General features: G+C 45.8%; 1 protein-coding gene and 1 non-coding gene across 2 annotated transcripts; one reads left to right on the top strand and one right to left on the bottom strand.

Moving 5' to 3' along the window:
- Window positions 1-7,866: 7,866 nt before the first annotated feature.
- On the bottom strand, window positions 7,867-17,988 carry LOC144124693 (uncharacterized). The gene is made up of 5 exons (XM_077657526.1): window positions 17,832-17,988; window positions 13,732-13,793; window positions 13,518-13,607; window positions 11,103-11,129; window positions 7,867-8,021 (listed from the first exon to the last, which is right to left on the bottom strand). Exons 1-5 carry the CDS (start codon window positions 17,902-17,904, stop codon window positions 7,968-7,970), a joined length of 306 nt encoding a protein of 101 aa, XP_077513652.1. The 5' UTR covers window positions 17,905-17,988; the 3' UTR covers window positions 7,867-7,967.
- On the top strand, window positions 16,783-16,855 carry TRNAW-CCA (transfer RNA tryptophan (anticodon CCA)). Its single transcript has one exon. It is a non-coding gene; the product is annotated as a tRNA-Trp (tRNA).
- Window positions 17,989-18,997: the final 1,009 nt, after the last annotated feature.

Genomic DNA, 18,997 nt, shown 5'->3' with positions numbered 1-18,997 from the left:
ATAAGCGGGGGCGAAAGTAAAGCTCCGCGGATATTTCGGTATTTGTGGTCGTCACTGCCGCTTTATGGTTTGCTTGCCTTTCGTGTATCTTTATGAACCAGTTATAGAACCCCGACGACAGCTTCAGGAGATACGCAGACAGCAGCGCGACTTTGCCCGATAAAGGAATTCGTGACTTTATGCAATGCGCGCATCCTGCTCGGTACCGCACTATTTTCCCCCAGAGCCTCAAGCTGCAGTCGCAGATCAGATGACCGTGCTCAGCGGTGCCCCTAACAAGTCTCGCCTTTAAGTCGCAACAGGGGCCTGAGAGGGGTGTGTGAATGCGCCGCCTGTGCCACCCCCCCCCCCCCCCCTTCTTGCGTCTAAGCTCGCCCTTCTTCCAAAGTGTTGGCCGCTATACTCCCCTGAATGGCGGATTCACCGGACCTCTAACGGTTTTGTTATCAGCTCACCTGTATTGTACTTCGCTGTGATTGCGCTATGGAGTCGTTGTCCTGCCCGGATGTTTGTTGCGTCTAGCAAGTTCACTGACATTTGAATAACAACTATAGAGCCCACAGAACATAGCCGACTGTCAAGCAGAAGCGAGTTGGGAGTGTGTCTACATGGCAGCTCATGGGACTCTGTTTCTGTTCCGCCATTAGAATTACTCCTAGAAACGTGCTTTAAACTCAATCCGTGCATCGTATATTGTATACTCGAGGAGAGGTGTGATTGGCAGGAAAATTCGGAAGCCACTGGGTGGTCGCCTTCGGTTGACACGCTCAAAATTTACACTAGAGTTAAGAGAAATACTGCCCTACAGAAAGAGGTAGCGGTAATAGGAATGTTCACGTGAATTCGTTAACCTCGTCTTATAAGAGCAATACTCAGCAACATGAACGCCAGAAAGACGGTGCTGGAACAATGCCATACTTTCCGGTCAGTATTGTAGGAATTAATAGACTAGGGTGATGCTAAAACACTTCACGAAATAAATTTCGCGCCCACAGCTTTACGACTTTGTAACGAACTCGGAGCTCCTATTTCCTTATAACGAACTGCCTGGAGAAAAATTCGTACGAAAACAGAAGAGGATTTTGGAATAGAACTTTGTGTACTGCAGGAGAGTTTAACGCACGCTTAATGCTCTTTTATTTAATAGGCATATTAGCTCTAGGATGTCATAAAATAGCACGACACAGGGCTGTCAGTGTATCGTAGTCACTATTGCGCGTGAATTAAGGAAAGTTTGGTGGCGCCAAGTTAGATCGACTTTAATATAATGAAAACAATTTAGTTGTGCGAGTATGATGCACACATTTGAGTTATTAATTGGTTTTGTAAGCCTTGTGGTCATCTTTTATTCGAGTTTATTTACCGGCCATCCGTGACGTTTTCTCACATACGGTTTTCTTTCCCTTCGTGATAGCATGTACCGATATGAGTTTTGTTGACTGCATCTCATTTTTTGTTTCTTCGCATTGTCACCGGTAAATTTCCTTTAATGATAAAACAGAAGTTTAAGCACGACATGTCAGGCAGCAATGTACAGTTCGCTAAAATGAAGCAAATGTAATGTTGCTGGCGGCGGAGTATGCTGCATGATGCCCCTAGGCCACTTTGCTTGTGCCACAGGCGCCGTTATTCACAACAGCTCCCTTCTGACTGTGGCTATATCTCCCCTAAGAAGAATTCCAGGGGTCGCTGGGATGTTTTACAGTTTTCCCCCGCCTTATGCAAACTGACCGGAAATACTACCGTGTTATCATGATTATTCCTTTGACATATTTTCGAACAGCAGATACAAGACTGAATGCTAGGGTCGGGCTTTACGGACGGGTCCATCCCGTTCCTGCAAGTGTGATGAACGCCGCACGCCATATTCTGACACCTTCTGTTTGCGGGGCCACAGCGACAACTGCCACGTTGGTAGTAACATTCCAAGAACACCGACATGCTAAATCAGTGTTAAAATTAAATATTTGCATATTCTGAAAGGGTGAAGCGCAAAGAAAAATTTTTCATTGAAGTCAGCTGATTGCAAAGCAGATGGTTTGCACGGACAGCTGTCGGTGTATCGATAGTTGTTTCATTACCATGGCAATCTAGTCAAGCAGTCAATCATGCACGAAACACTGAGCAACAAACACTATGAAACAGAAAGCATCATGCAATATATTGACACGCTGTCCACACTTCCATACGATAGTCCATTTCAGAGTTTCTATATCACCCACATAAGACTCTCCTGTTAGAGCCAGTGGCACTATAGCCGGTCGGCGAAGTTATATCAATTCAGTTATGAACTTTTGGCGGCAAAACAAGAAATCCAAGGGAGCAAGCATGTTGCTAATACTTTTTATTAAAAGATCAATATAAGTACGATCTGCTGCCTTTTAGCGAACATTATGCAAATGCATTAGTAAGAAACGAACGTTCTTCTCAAGAAGGCGCCTTACCGAGCCCCATTCTTGGGGCGTCTTTTGTGCATATATTGCAGCATATCTGGAAGATATACGAGCAACATGCTATAGGAGCCACATGCAGTTGAGTTCTTTGTGATGGTACAGCGGGCCCGCTTAATTTGTGTCTAGTTGTGAATGCTCATGTAATGTCATTTGCTGGTGTCTCAGGGACGTTCAAAGTGACATACTGATTATATCTAAAGATGCAAGTCAAGTGGATGTCTATTAACAGATGATCTCTTGCGAATGCTTCCACGGATGCTTCATGGGTCTCTGAAAATGATGTTTGATATTGGGACCATTTACAGATATCCTCTAAATATTTCTGGCTCTCTGGGAAGAAGATTATCGCATTGCTGCCATCGCCATGAGTCAGGTAAAAAAGAGTAATTTCTAACTAGCGTTGTGGAGTAGCCACCACGTCCCCATCAAATTTCCTATTTGGCAATCCTAGCTGAGTCAGCCGCCACTGGCAATTCTCTCCAATCCTTTAGATCCACGCTTCTGCTCCAACGGACCGCAAGTAAGATGTTCTGCGCAGTACGTGCCTTGTCCCAGCCCATTCCTTCCTGTCAGTTTCCGCTCAGGTATCATTAGCACTTGTTTTTCTCTATCTCTACGCATATAATCGCCACCATCGCGGCATATAATCGAAATAAACGGACCTCTGGACATTAAGTCATAACACAATAACAAATATTGAACACAGCTAGGCTTCCCACGGCAGCTCAATTCGTGGTATAAACATATATTGTTTGACTCGACTCCATTCGTAAAGCAACATACAAAAAGGGGAATGAAGAGAAACCTTGTGAAGCTACCACTCACGGGAAAGTTTCGACAGCAGCATTAAAAGCAAGCAATAGTAAACATAGCTGCCTTGTATTCAGGGAGTTACGCAGCTGTAACCAGGAGCGGAGTTTGATGACATGTTCGGTGTGAGTTCACGGATATACGCAGAGCTGTCCAAAACATCGCCGTGCCGTAACACAATAGTGAGATGCTAAAATGTGCTCCTTTCGAAGTGCAACGTTTCAGCGCAAGCGCCTGACCGCTACGCCGAGACCCGGGCCGCATGGTTGGCTCTACCGGTCTCCTCTGCCGCAACGCAGATGCGAAAGCTTTCGCCAGGCAAAGCGGCGGTGAAAACCGTTGCGAATGTTGCTGCGCGCTGCCGTCAACAATCGACACCGAGGCCAACTACTGCATCAGTGCTACCCCATAGCAACAGAACACTGCTGAACACAACACGCCTACAGGATGTGTGAGCCGTATACCGTCTTGTCATGCTTTCCCACCTTGAGCTACTCCTTGGAAAGAGTGGCGGAGAGTGCCTAAAAATATCGCCAGGAGATCTCTTCAGGCGCTCCCAAATCGCCAGGATCACCCCGGCTCTCGTTCGCAAAGACCGCGATGCTCCGGCTAACGATGAACTAATACCCCTGTCACACGGGCATTTCGAGGGCCCTCGAACCGATAGTCTATCGACTCAAAGGCGATCGAGCGCTGCCACACGGGCAGTTTCAATGGCGATCGAGTCAATAGCCTATCGAGTCAACGGAGTAGCGCAGAACTCCATCGAGATTTCGAGGGCCTTCGAGCGCTGCCCAAGGTTGCTAGCGTTGCTCCGAGCGGCGCCAAGCGCACTTTCGTACACGACACATTCACGGTGCAGAAACATTAACAAACATTATTCGCATAAAATTTAATGTAAGCAGCTTGTAAAATTATGTTATAATATATTAGAGTGGTTTAAAGTGCATTAAGCGCATTAATTTTGCGTTGCAGTCTTTGCGTTGCTTGCGTACTTAGTTGACAACATGGCGGCACCCTGCCCGCCCGCTTCACAGCGATAACAGCTTCGTCGCTAATCCCTCAAAGCAATATCGTGTTCTAAGCTGTTGTATTCGCCTTCGATTTGCCCATTCTTACTCTCGCATAAAGTTTCAAGAGAAAAATAGCTCTTGTTTTTCAGATATCATGGCGATTTCCCCGGTCTTAAGCCTGACGAAGCAGCGCTCCGACGCAGTTGGACTGGCTTGGTTTTGGCTCGTCTTGTATTAGAATGGCTACAGCAGTGTCTGCATCTGTCCGTCGCGTACGCCCAATTACAAGGATTTTAAACGACATGCGCGTATGCGTGTATTTAAGCATTTCGTATACATTTATCAAATATTTTTGTTATTTTTGTAAAATATAAAGTAGCGACTGTGGCACCACACAAGCGTAGCGTGAGACACGAGAACCATTTCAATGGCCATTGAGATTTGCCGTGTAGCAGCGGTGAGTTCGATGGCGATTGAGAATCTCGAAGACCCTCGACTCGAGGGTGATTGAAACTGGCCGTGTGACAGGGGTATAAACAGCTCGCCCCACGGCAGCCCCGGAAGGGGACGTCACATCGTCCTAAGACAGTTTATTTTCTCTTTCCCCCTTTCCACCGCATTGCGCAGCTCCAGCCCATGGCGCCAAAGAATACAGGTGCAGTACTTAAAGTGAGCTCTTTATGCGAGCAGTAGCAAGACAAAAAATAAATCATCCAGTGAGCGTTCAGAATATGTGCAGGGAAGCTTGTACCAACTAGAGGAAGCGCTGGACAAAATGAATGGACAGATGGACTTTTTCTTTCTGCACTGGCTCTAATCTTTTGCATCGTTGCATGGTAACCAAAAAAATAGTGCAACGAAAGATGCTGTGTGCTGATTAGGTCTTCGTAGAACTGAAATGCTTGGAAAGCTCTGCCACAGCGTGCGGGGAGTAGCCTGTGTGCAATCTAAGCGTTGGCATGGTGATGGGCTTTAAACGAAATAATAATAATAATAATAATAATAATAATAATAATAATAATAATAATAATAATAATAATAATAATAATAATAATAATATAATAATAATAATAATAATAATAATAATAATAATAATAATAATAATTTATTTTTAATTTGATACGAAGAGAGGAGCAGCCGCTAAAAAGCTGCTTCGAAGAGCAGCTTGACAGGACAGCTGCCCTTATATGACGGCATTTCACAGCATCTGACAAGTCACGCTTACATAAATGAATAACTATTGAACAGGATTCTAATCGGGGTAGAAGAAACACAAGGTAAGTCAGAGAAAATACATAAAAATAATACAGAGAAACACGTCGCTCATGTGCGTGTCTCGGCAGTGTTAAAAGATTAAAAATATTAAAACTCTTATTTTCGGTTAACTTGAAAATATGGAAGCGGACAACTGACAGAGAGCATCTCATTAGGCGGCCAAACCGCTTATCGAAGGCTGAGCTACGAACATTTCGGCGGTTGACGAAAACAGAATTTCCGAGCGTTTGCGTTTAACTGATTTTAAATGAACACTGAGGATAACGATATATCAAAATTTTCTTTTGTTAGTAAAACCCGATAGTTCGGTATTTGGTGGCTTTGACGCCTCTTGTCCGGCAGCGGAAGGTTCATTTACTGCTAAGAAATTTGGATTCCAAGTTGAACAACTTTTTCCCGCCGCTACGATTCAAATTCGGGAATCTGTGATGACGAAATATGAGAAAAACGACGTAAAGTGGCCGAAACAGAAATGAGGACTCCGTGGCTGCTGAAGCAAGCGCTGCGCCACCGCTTAGCAGCCGTCCAATTGAAAACTATACTGCCGTCCGGACGTTTAAAGGGGCTCTGAAAGGGGCTCTAATAAAGTTGCAATATGGCTGGGCTGTTAAAGCACGCCGCTTCACGAATAATGCCCAGCAAGAAATTTTTTAAAGCGCTTTGTAGAAGCTGAGTTATCTGTAGTCAAAATTCGAATTTCAGCATATTCGTGCCTTTCCCTCTCCTCTCCTCACTTTTTGCACGCTGGGAGGTCGGCGCTCCTCCACCAGCCCTACCTCCGGAGGCGCAGCTTCCTGACCCGCCGGAGATACGCGGCTTATTTTGTACACCGCAGGGGTAGCTGCCTGATGTCTCAAAGTATCTAACCAATAGCCACCTCTCAACATGTATACGTAGATGTGAGCGACGGAGCAGGGTGCAAGCATGAAACATGAAAAAGTCGCCGGGAAGGGCTCGTCGACTTTCGCGCGTGATTGTGGGGCCTCTGCTGCGTGTAGAAGTGTATTATTTGGCTCAGGTTTTCATGACAACACAACGCATTGATTAAGCGAGTTGAAGTGCTTTCCTCGGAAAGTTTTCCCGAGCCCCTTTAAGGCCTCTATCAGCCATCGTCGTTTCGTTCACGTTTGCACCAACGTTACGATGAATCCCGTTACCGATTCTGACAACAAATTTCTCGCAGAGAACTGTGGCCTGCATTCAGCGACCTCACCCCCACACAGCGTGCGATGCTTTTGAGGCCTGAGGCGGATGGTCTGGCAAGAAAGTCTTAGCTCCAAGGACTCGGCAGCGTCGCTGTCATCGCCGAGCCACTGTCACGACTAATGTGTAGAAACTGGTACGTGCGGGCATATTCAAATTCTGCAATAACACTCCTCGCAGGGCTCGTTGTGCAGCCCAGCGTCTTGGTTCGTTGACGGGGCGAGCGCACCGAGCGGCGCGTTTCCTAACGTGGAGGCGCGTTGAACATTACCTCTACACAGCTATTTTTCCTTGTTGCAGGTGCGTGCCGTTGCACGAAATTCGTCCGAGTAGCACTTAGAGAGACACTTGCGTGCCCTCTGCTGCTCCGCCATTGTAAATCGAGGCGCGTAACCAAACCATGTGGGGACGCAATGCGCATAGCCGCAAAGCACACCGTAACATATCGAAATGAAGCTGGCCGCCTGTGGCGCCGCCAATTACAGGCGATACCTGTATTTTAGTTGTCCCTGTTTTCTACCTCTTAAGAGTTCCGTTTTCAAAAAGAGTGGTGTTTTTGTGGTTAGGAGCTGGTATCTTATCAATAAAAGTGAGCTCCAATTTCTCCTCAGCGTCCTTTAAAACCAACCGGAAACTAGGAGCAGAACTAGCGCGGTGTGATATTGAAGAGTTCAGGAAATGTAGCCGGACGCAGTGAAAAAAAAAAAAAACCCTCCTTTCTGATGCGGGCAGATTTGACAAACACCGGTTTACTCTCCACATTATGCATGCACTCTTCTGTCGAATAATCTGTGGAAGAAAGACATAGAAGGGCACAGTATATGCTCGGACTTGGTGGGACCGGAAACACTTGACAGAGTCGCTGTTGCTGTTGTGAATTGCTGATTCAGTGTGCTAATCCGACGAAAATTTTCGGGTAAAAGCACTAGTCCCTCGGTGTAAACTGTAATCGCTCGTAGTGCTCTCTGGCTGTTGCACGTGTAACCGTGGTACCGCTGGGATGAACCGCCACGCTTTGTTGAGGAATTTACGACTGTGCGTGTATGTATGGCGGTGAGCCATACGTGGCAGTTGGCAGGGCCTACAAGTGTTTTTCTGAAGGCGGACATGGATCGGTGTAACGACCGCTTTTATTTCATCGCTATTCTACAAAACAACTGCTGTTACGTTCCGAATGGCGCGCTGTAGACGTTGCTTGCCATCTCCAAGCAGTTCAACCCTGCCTGCACTCCACGTAGGCCTTCTTGACAGCTTCCGCCTCCTCGGGCTGAAAACAAAGAAAATGCAAGGACGTGTCAGAGATCAAGCGTATCTTATACTTATGACTTCCTCAAACATTCAGTGTAGTCAACGTGCAACCTTTCATTTAATGTTACAGCTGTCACCACCAGCGCATAGGACCGTTTGTTTTTAAACTTTATTTCCTGAGCTTTTAGTTCAGCCATAAACGTTCTTTCAGACGAGCAAAAGCCACACATACTTTCTACTGCATGTCGACGCCTCTTTCGTGAACGGCAATAACAAACTCAAGGACAGCGTGTGAGTAACCGAAGCAAAAATACCGACTAGGTCTGGCAAACTAGGGCAAGCCAGTTACGAATTGCGGAACGCGGGTAGTTGTGACTCTTATCTATAAGATGCAGTGATTAAGTAATGTGTAAATATTGAAACATCAGTGTTGAGAGTCACTAATGACTCTCACATGTATGAAAACGGCAGGGCACTAGCCCGTATTCAAGTGATCATTAAGTCTTTCAAACGCCCTTCTCAGGACGGTTTTCCGAAGAATATTTTTTTTTATACTCCCCGTGATTCGGGGATCCACTGCACCAAACGGACGTGAGTTTCGTTCAGGAATCTCACAATACGTGCCATCTAGCGGTGAGTGCTCTGTGTCTGACTCGAACATATTCCTTCCTTTCGAGCCCACCTTGTCTTGGGCAGGCTATTGTTTCTGCTGCTTTCATTCTAGTCTGGTCGGTCTACGCTGCAAACGCCTTTCCGCCTTCGTTTGCATCCGCCTTACGCTGGAATGCACAGTGTGCGTGTCCATTCTCCCGGCAACCACGACAGCGATGACACCTGTTACGCACGCGAGGCGGGGTTGTACCTTTCCGTGCCTTTGTTTACGTCTTCCTTAATTTTGTTGCAGTAGTTCTCCTCCCGTAAACGGATACGCTCGTAATGATACACGCCGTCCACTACTACGGTGAGCCCACCAAGTGCATTTACAGCCAGTGGGGCTCTTTTTCTGCAGCACCCAGCATCCGGTCGTTAAAAGTGCGGCGCTGTCTCAAAACCACGGCGATAAACATCCCGCTATATGCTTGGGCGTCGTCGTACTTACTGGCACGTGCTAAAAACGCCGGGACAGTTTTCACTTTGATTGGAACAGGAGGACATCGGTGTCTTCACGGGAGAGGATATGTCTATCCTCAGTAGAAACAGTCTGTCGCTTAGAGGATCCAGTGAAATTCTGAACAGAAGCGAAATTAAAAGACGACGTAGACGCATAAAGTGCAAGGTGGAGCGAAATTTGCGTTTGCATTTTCATTACCGGTGCACCTATAAAATCTCATCCCGCCAGCGTTTCGTTTCTTTAATTTCTGTAGAAATCGACCTGACCAGAAAGATTAACGGTTAAGTTAAGGGTTAATGATTAAAGGTTAAGGCTAAAGCCAGTGTTTATGCTCTATTCTAGTGCTTAGCGGACCGTGAGCGCAATTTTTCATTCCCTGCTCCTTGGGGCACGTGCTTGGCCGATTAACCAGCTCCACTCCGGAGAATAAGGCGTCTGTAGCTTCCTGCTTTTCAACTCTTATTTTATTTATGAACAAACGTATCAAGCTGCCGAAACGATTTCCCATTGCTATCGGTTGCTTTCCGTCGTTATTGGATAAGGCACCTATTTACAGCCTTCAGGAAAAGTTAAGTGTTTTTTACCGCAACAGCTGCAGCAAAGCACAGGAGTCGCAGTTGCAGGCGGAATGATTCGTTGTGAATATTAAATTCGTAAAAATTATGTCGGCGCATGATTACATACTGGCTGCGAATGGTTACTACCGCGGTGCACCTCACATTTTACGTCCCACACCTTGCCGGAGCGAGGAAGCAGTTTCGCAGCACAAAAGCTTCAAAATATCTGTTTTATGATGCTAAACCAAGGAGCTTATGTGAAGGAAATGCTCGAATTTTTGCATAAGACCAGTGAGCGTACTATGTTTTTGTACCGTACACCGACTATGCTTTGACCAGAAGGGTCGAGCCAATGCCTTTATTTTCTTTCGGTATCTAATAATTTATCTTCAAGCGATAAAATAATTGCAAAATTAATCTTCCATTGATCAAAACAGAAACAAAAAAAGCCTCTATGCTCCTAGGTTTCGCTGACTGTTGGCTTCCTTCATGTACTACGTCATAACGAGCCCATTTCCCTTCACTTGTTTGCTGACAGCTTATCGAGGGCCACGATTATGGTAGCATTGATGCCATAGGTAGCATAAAAGGCTTGATTTTATGGAGCTTATCGTCCCAAAGCGATTCAGGCTGTGAGGGACGCCGGTATCACAAAATTTTTTATCGCCCAGCTTCCACCCTCACCATTCAATGACGTTTGACGTTGCACATGGGGTAATACAGACGTACTACGTCCGCCACTATAGATTAGGGTGGCGCTGGTGAGCACTCTCAATGTTTGGTTACACTTGACATAAATGCCCCCGAAAGCAGAAGATTGGAGGGCCGTTGCCGTAGCTCAGTCGGAGGTCGCGAGTTGGGATCCTACCGGCACCATGTGGTTGTTTTTTCTTCTGCTTTCTAATTATTTACCTTTAAGCGATAAAATAATTACGCTTTTGATCTCCTAGTGATCAACACCACAAATTAAAAAAAAAACATCCCCTATGATCATTGGTTTTGCTGACTGTTGGCTTTTCTGACCTATTTATTTTAGCACAAAGCATGAAATACAAACACACAACTTCAGGGCCCCAATAAAATTTGTTTAAGGGTGTGTTATCTAAGTTATGTTTAAAACTTACGGCATGGCTTCGGTTTTTTATTACTGCACGTGCAGACCTTACCGGAAAGGCTAATGGCGCAGATATCACAAAAGTTGAGAGTTAAAAAAAAAAAAACATCCCCTATGCTCCTAGGTTTCGCTGGCTGTTGGTTTCCTTCATGTATGTCATAACGAGCCTCTCTATCCCCTTCCCTTGTCTGCTCATTAGCTTAATGAGGCCCTCAGTTCTGGCACTCTTGTATCCGCAGGTAAGTGCAGTCAGAGCTCTGCTTAAAAGCCATGCGAAGTACGCGCCAATAAAGAACATCATAAGTAGAAAGTACTCACGGTGGCGATTGACTTGAGCTTCTCGGCCTAAGAAAGAAAAAGAACATTTCATTCGCGATGCGCTTATAGAGGGATTTTTCGGCATGCCGCTTTAAAGAGTTAGCGGTGCTTAGTTGGCTTCTAAAAAATGTGCCACCGGTGGTGCCTCCCACGTAGTCGTCCTGGCACCCACTGGTAAAAAAGCCTGTCCATCAACGAGCCCAGCAGCCACCGCATACCGGGTGGTGGCGGACATACATCGTGTCTGTACGGCGCTGCATCTTTTGGATATATTAAGAGTTGAAATATCAAAAAGATCCAGGTGCGCTAGATCCACCATATATCTCCGTGCTTTCGCGATTCCAAGCCAGCTGACGCTGGATCACACGTGTTACGAACTCGTAACCGTCCTCTGATTTCCTAAGGTGTTTTTGACTGGTTGTAACAAAAAGAAAAAATGGCCAGCGTCGTGACATCAGCCACCACCTCGTATAAAACGACACATTCTTAGCATCCGTCTGCATCTGGCTGACTAATTGTTGCTGATGAGCTCACGTGCGGTGAACGCTTTTATACATAAATTTCGCTGCGAATACAATAATACTACGCACCTTTAACATTTCACGTTTTAATTCGCACTGCTTCGTGAGCATTTCCTGATTACTTTTGGAACAAGTCACGGCCGCACCTAAATCTCAGTGCGCGCTGCTGAACACTTTCTCCTACTCAATAAGTCAAAATCACATACATTCGGAACGAAATATTAACCGGAAATTGAATTGATTTTGGGGGAAAGGAGATGTCGCAGTAACTGTCTCACTTATCTCGGTGGACACCTAAACCACGCCGTAAAGGAAGGGATACAGGAGGGAGTGAAAGAAGAAAGAGAAAAAGAGGTGTCGTAGCGGAGGTCTCCGGTATAAATTTTCCACCATTCGGGGACCTTTAACGTGCACTTACATCGCACAACACACGGGCGCCTTTTTGCGTTTCGCCTCCGGCCGCCGCGGCCGGGTTCTAACCCGGGTACACCAGCTCAATTGAAGACTGCCTTAACCACTGAGCCACCGCAGCGAGTGAATATGAACCGGAATATCACTGTTTCATGGCATTTAATTATGGCATGTAGTTTGCTTAGAGCTATGCAGTGCTTGAAATGCTAATGACATGCTGGCTCAGCAGTTCCTTAGGCGTAAAAACAAGAATGGTTGGGTGGGGCAGGTATTAAAGTTATAAGTGTTGGAAATGATCAGGAGAAAAACATGGCGTGAGTAATCGTTGAGCTTAATGAAAATTCGTACTATGCTGGAAGAGCAGCCAGTTTATCGGACCTGAAACCTGCATCGACGCTGGCCGTTCTACCCGGAAAGATTGGGTGGGTTGCGGAATTTCCTGTACAATGAGAGTTATAAGCGCAGAGGCGGTAAATGTTTGGTGATTCCACATTACTTCTTGGGCTATACTGGGATAAGAACACCAACGACCAGCGGTTGGCTTCATTGATTGCCCCCCTTTCTCTATCCAACTTCACTGCTGCGCACCGAAACAGGCAGCCGCGCTTATTCGAAGCATTTTCAGCAAGGCTATCATAAATTGGTCAATCATTTGTACGCTCAGTTTTATGTCGCCTTTATTTTATCCAAAAGTGCAGATAGACTTGTGACCTGTAGTAAAAAACTGCTGTCCGGTAGCCCCCGCCAATACAGCACGGACGACGCTTTTGGTAAAATTAAGAAGTTAAGCAATGCCATTCTTTCGATCTGGATCCGCACAACGTGCGCAACTATGAAGCACAGAGCTCATGTCACGCTGTGTTACTTGCAGCATGGCACCCTTCGGCATATATACTGCTTATGTTGAAAGAGAAAGACGTGACAAAATATGACATAAGGCTCTCTTATTGCTTTTTAAACTCCTATGAAAACTTGTACCGTTCTGTTATGAAAAGAAACTGACAACATTTCCTCTGTGCGAGGCTGCTTACACATTTTGCTATATAGAACTCCTCAGTGTTCGGCTCAGAAAAATTCTGAAGACATTTAAACACCATTATCAAGATTAAGTTTCCGTAGACACACATGGGCTTCCCGTAAGAAAGTGCACTGCACTTCACCGAATAGGAACGCTGCTACCATTTTAAGCAACTTCGAGTTTATCATTGCGATCGTTGGAATTTGTAACGTCAGGCAACTTACAGACGAAAGGCGCTTATAAACTCGCGTTTCATATTTTTAGGGCGCATGCAACGAATACGTAAAAACCAACGCCATCTGCATGCGAGCTCCTATTACAAAACACTGCCTTACAAGTCACAGTGAACACTGCATTAAAATTTACACAACCTCAGCATTAACAAGCAGCATTTTAGACGAAGGTTCACATTCGATATTACTCAGTGGGAATTATCTGTAAGGAGTTTAAAAACAGTGCACTCACAAAGTCCACGTTGGCATCGCACTGCTTCTTAAGAATCTCGGCCACGTTGTTACCGTGTTTCTGGATGAGATCCTTCGCCTTTCCCTTGATCTGTGAGAAAGGTAGCGCATTAGAAAACTTCGAAGCCAGTGAGAGTGCAGAAAGAATTCTGCGTCCACGTCATGCTTCTTGTTGTCGGAATGCAGAAAAAGCGGACTAATTGAGAGACTAGTACCTCGGAGCTAAGGTGGTCCCCCATGCACTTCACCAATGCAGAGATCTGGTCGTTGTTCAGGGCTGAAAGCGGAAAATGTTGTACGTTACATTCTTTCTCTCATGACAGCGAGTTATGTGAGAATTGCATTCTGCTTAGATTAGGCACCATACTCGCAGTTTCTGTACTGGTACGACACACAGTAGCCAAAGTGTGAGTGTGTGTGTGTGTGTGTGAGTGTGTGTGTGTGTGTGTGTGTGTGTGTGTGTGTGTGTGTGTGTGTGTGTGTGTGTGTGTGTGTGTGTGTGTGTGTGTGTGTGTGTGTGTGTGTGTGTGTGTGTGTGTGTGTGTGTGTGTGTGTGTGTGTGTGTGTGTGTGTGTGTGTGTGTGTGTGTGTGCGTGCGTGCGTGCGTGCGTGCAATGCTCAAATCACGTGAGCCAAAGTGGCTCGGCGCAAAATGTCGTTAACTGCACAACTGGCTACATTAATCCAAGAGCGAGAGAAGGAGCGCTGAGTGCCTGTGAAGAGACAGAAAAGGCACATTGATAATGTAGAATTATGATTTTTTTCTTTGCAAAACCCGAGAAGAGTTGGTGTAGAAAGCTTAGTGGTTTTGAAAAACCACTAGGACAACATCTTCCCAGCCACGCAAGGTGAATGCACGCCACGTAAGTTCAGGCGTTAGAAAGTGACCAGAAAATCGCACACGTTCTCTAAGGGGACATGTGCGCCATTGAAATATGCGAGACGAGAAGAGAGCTTTGTGCCGACTTTTAGCGCGCTAGAAGTAAGTCCCTCGCTAGCGAAAAAGCTGTCTTGTCTGGGGATGGAGCCTCGGAGGACCAGTAAACTAGAACAGGACAATCTACGGCCACGAGTGGGTTTCGGAGCCGGGGCGATGAGAAGAGATCCACTCTGTTGACCACTGCACCATCACCGCGATGTGAGTCGGGCGCGCTGCCTCTTGACCATCGCCGCATCCGAACATAAATTGTGCTGAACTGAATGTAACTTGCGCTGTGCTTAGCACGTCGTCGTCTGAATCAACTTCTATCGTGCTCAATGGATCGAAAACCGAAACCGAAGCGAAAAACCGAACGCGCATTTGGACTAAGTGCCTCACTAGCGAAAGAGTCTTCTTGTCGGGTGTTAATTAACGGAACAACCCCCTGTCACAGTTGACATCGAGAGGGAAATCTCTCATTTCTTCCTGTACTTTAAAGGTGGGAGAGACAAAAGAATCAGGTATAACGAAATACCCTTGTATAACGAAAGACTTTGATGTGCTACTCATTACTGCTTAAGCTGATTCGAGAGCGCGCAAGCTTTGGCGTTTGCTCCGCGTCAATAAAATTGATCGCCCTAAATTTAACCCCGATTTAAGCTCGGCAGCGTAATAACCAAGATTAACGAAGACACACAGAGCTCTGCGCTGGCGCAGCTGCGTCGCACTTTGTTTAACGAAGTAATTCGGTGGTTATTTTTTTCACACCTTGACATCATATCGGTGTCTCCAGTTTTAGCATCACGTTGAAGGAATGACCCGATGTGTTTCTTTTCTTTTTAACTTTAGAAACTCGTTTCGTCCACTGGCGCACTGATGACTGAACGAACAATATTCTTTGCCATAGTGCTTTCAAATGAGTAAGGCTTCCTAACTAAATTAAAAAAAAAGCAAACAGCAAGTGGCGGAAGAAAGCAGCCGTGGCTGCCATTTCGTAGTTTACAAGGCGTGGACACGGGGCTCAATATTATTACGAAAACGCAAAGGCCTTACGTAGCATATGTTTTCGTCCACTGCGTTCATGTTGCCGTACGCTTCAGCGCATCAGAACAAATCTGAAAGCCTTAAATCAACCGAATTCCGCAAGAAATTACGCTGCTCGCTAAGAACTGCGAACCGTTCCTGAAAAGGGATAGCCTTTCTCGTGATGTGGTAAGTTTGAACGATAGAGAAGCATGGGTAAAATTCGTAAGCTTTCTTCCAGTTGCAACGCTCTTCGAAGACACTGGAGAAGCCTTTGTCGCAAAAGATATTTTCTTGTTATTTTTCTACTAAGAGACCCTAGAATACAGCTGCCTAACACTGCAATGGGAAATCTACAGGCATGTGCGGCGTGTATTCGATGATACTACGCTTACTTGGCATGCAGCACGTCGCCGTGCTGTTTGTGGCATGAGGGAAGCTAACAAGAAATCTCCAATTAGGTTTTCTCAAATAATGCTCAGTGCGCCTCACCCGCCAGAGATGAGTCGCCAGTCTATCAAAATTGAAGCTAAGAGAAGGAGAATCGCCACTGTACAAGCATTAGAAAATTGCGCCTTCTCAGCATAACGGTAGGTTGACCCTGCGACTTTGGTAAGGCTACAGTAGCGTTTTTATCGTGCTCTCAAACCCTGCCGCAAAAAAAAAGAAAGAAAAGCGACTTGCTGAGAGCTTTTAATGCCAGTCTTGCTCCGGACTCTGGAAAGAGTTTACGTCAACAACAAGGCAGGAAATATAAAGAATAGGTTTTCATCACGGGGAGCTCATAATTCATGCGAGAGGCAACAAAAGCGGTCGTTATGGTGAAGTACAAGAATTTAAACAATCATCTCCGACTGGCAGACAATGGCCTCAAAAACCCGTCAAATCATGTTAGTTCAGAGCCCTATCTTGCGATGTTCCATTAAGCCAAGTGTCGCTCAAGCCAATGCTCGCGCAAGCAGTGATTGCTGGAAGGGTGCAGTGCCGTGACTATCATTTAAGCGGAGTGGATGTCAGGGCTAAGTGCAGTAAGAGTTGGCAGTTAAAACATCTATAGTATAACATGCGGGCGAATGCCTGCTTGCGATTTTTCTTCCGTTTTGTTTGCCCATCTGATTATCCGCGATACAGTAGTGGTGCGGGAGAGGCCATTATTCTTCATTTTGTTGCCTCAACATACTGATGACGTTCCGCGTCGCACTCGCGGTAATACAGGACGTGCTACGTCCACCGCTGTGGACGAGGGTGGCGCTGGTGAACACTCTCAAGGTTGGCTTACACACAATAAACATAAATACACACGAGAGCAGCAGATTGGACAGCCGTCGCCGTAGCTCAGTTGGAAGAGCACCGGACGCCATATTCGGAGGTCGTGGGTTCGGATCCCACCGGCGGCGTGGTTGTTTTTCTGCTGCTTTATAAGTAATTTTCCTTAAGCGATAGATAAATCGAAGTATTAATAGCCCACTGATGAGCACTACACATTAAAAAACAAATTAAACTTTCCCCTATGCACCTTGGTTTCGGTGACTGCTGGCTCCCTTCATAAGTTTATCAAACGAGCCCCTCATTTCCTTAACTTTGTATATATATATATATATATATATATATATATATATATATATATATATATATATATATATATATATATATATATATATATATATATATGCCCATCTAAGTGACAGCCAACCTCCAAGCTTTGCCAGCTGGAGCACTTGTGGCTGTTATTCTGTTGGTTGGTCACGTGTTTAATGTTTTCTAAAACGCGTGATTATTTCTTGATTATAAGTAACTTGAATCGGAGGTAATGGGAAGCGACGCTTTTGCATTGACAAACTTCTCTGATATTTATTTGTTTCGGTAGAACCTGCCACTCCTTTTGTAGCCGCTGGCATTGGGCCCGCCTATGAACTTTACCCTCTGAAATATGTGACATTTTAGCTTTATTTGCCGAATTTCGAACACCATGTAATCACGGACAAATACTGTTTCTAGGTCCACATGACATTCACAATGTGACATCGAACATTAATCAGGGGCAGGTGTGTTTAGAAAAAGGATTCAATTCCGAGCTTGGTTGATAAAACTGCACACTCAGTGATGCGGATGTGGGAAGACTAAGTAGTAAGCTATTTAAAGAAATCTGTGTGCATATCGAAACCAAGATGCAGGAGCAGACGGACGGGATGAGGTGGATGATAAGGCTTGATTCATAAACACGTCGCTAGGCGTGGCTCATAGATTTGCACTGAACGCAGTAAGGCTCAAGTTTAGTTCAGAATTTCGTCGTCAAAGACGATTCCACCAGCCAAAATTCGAGGGCAGCTCCGAAATGTTCGAAAATCGGGGAAATCGTTTCAGCTTTCTTACCGCACAGTTCATGGGCGCCCTTGACGAAGAAGGCTCCGGCCACGATGAGCGCACAGACGAACAGCGCCTTCATTTTGGATGGGCTCAAACTCGGCGAGCAAGCTAAGAGCAGAAGACGAGGATTACAGGCGCGAGCTCGACTGAATAACCCCGCTCTTGGCACCCCTTATATATGCAAGCACCTAAGTGTCCTTGGCCAGAGCGAGGAGCGTCAAGCTAATCCTTTGAGTTATGTTTCGCAATATTTTGCAATATTATAGCCCGTGCTTACGCTGCTTTGCTCTCTTTGTGAGAACATGAATATAGTAAAGAAACCAGACGGACAAAAGGAAACCGAACCGCTCTTTTCAGTGCACAGAACGACGTGCAAGAGGAACTTTGTCACTACTACGACGCGCATCGCGCCTTTTGGTATTCGGCCGGGCTCACTCTGACTTCCTCTTTTTCTATTTTTGTGCCGCGATCTTATCACGCCCTTATGCCTCGTTGTCATTCGCACGTGACCACTGCGTATTGCAACCCCCCCCCCCCCCCCCCCCCCCCCCCCCCCCTCCGCTCGCTGCCGCCTGACGGGTGCGTGCTGGTTTGCGTGTCGCGATCGCCAAGGGCATTAGCGACCGCCTCTCCCCGCCTTCTCTGCTCAACTCCCTGGGCCTTGGGTGCGCTCGGACGTGCTGTAATACGGGTTTCCTAAGCGATTACGTGGGTTACAGGCAATAGTTTGCAGGCAATGAGAAAGCCAAGTGATGTAACAGAGAACTCTAGGCACCAAGGTTGCGCGAAACTTTCATTCGATAGTTAAGTCGTCTTTGTTTGAGAGCCAGCGTATACCCAAATTAAAGACACAGTGAATGCACCCGCAGTAAAACAAATAAAAAACAATCACGCGGCTAAAGAAACATTAACGTGCTTTAAGAAACAGTCCCAAGATCACGTACAACTATCTTCTGCTCGCCCGGTGTATATACTTTCGTAGATTATTCAAGTCTGCGCTGCACCCGATGCTCTACAAAATTTAACACTGCTGTAAAAGGCAGATATTAGAAAGGAGCATAGCTTATTTAGCAGCGAGTACAGAGAAGCCAAAGGGTCAAGTTCAACAGAAGGCTGCCCCCGTGAGCATTGAAAAAGTTTATTTTAAAGCAAAGATCGAGAAACCTTTATTT

Source organism: Amblyomma americanum, chromosome 3, assembly GCF_052857255.1.
Source record: "Amblyomma americanum isolate KBUSLIRL-KWMA chromosome 3, ASM5285725v1, whole genome shotgun sequence".
Classification (NCBI taxonomy): Eukaryota; Metazoa; Arthropoda; class Arachnida; order Ixodida; family Ixodidae; genus Amblyomma; species Amblyomma americanum.
This window is presented reverse-complemented; position numbering and strand designations above follow the sequence as displayed.

What these genes read in the sequence shown, in the direction of transcription:
- LOC144124693 (XM_077657526.1), bottom strand. Translation starts at nt 17,904, where the DNA reads ATGAAGGCGCTGTTCGTCTGTGCGCTCATCGTGGCCGGAGCCTTCTTC. An exon ending in GGGCGCCCATGAACTGTGCG is followed by an intron (nt 13,794 to 17,831) that starts GTAAGAAAGCTG and finishes TTCCGCTTTCAG; the next exon opens with CCCTGAACAACGACCAGATC. An exon ending in GGGACCACCTTAGCTCCGAG is followed by an intron (nt 13,608 to 13,731) that starts GTACTAGTCTCT and finishes CCTTTCTCACAG; the next exon opens with ATCAAGGGAAAGGCGAAGGA.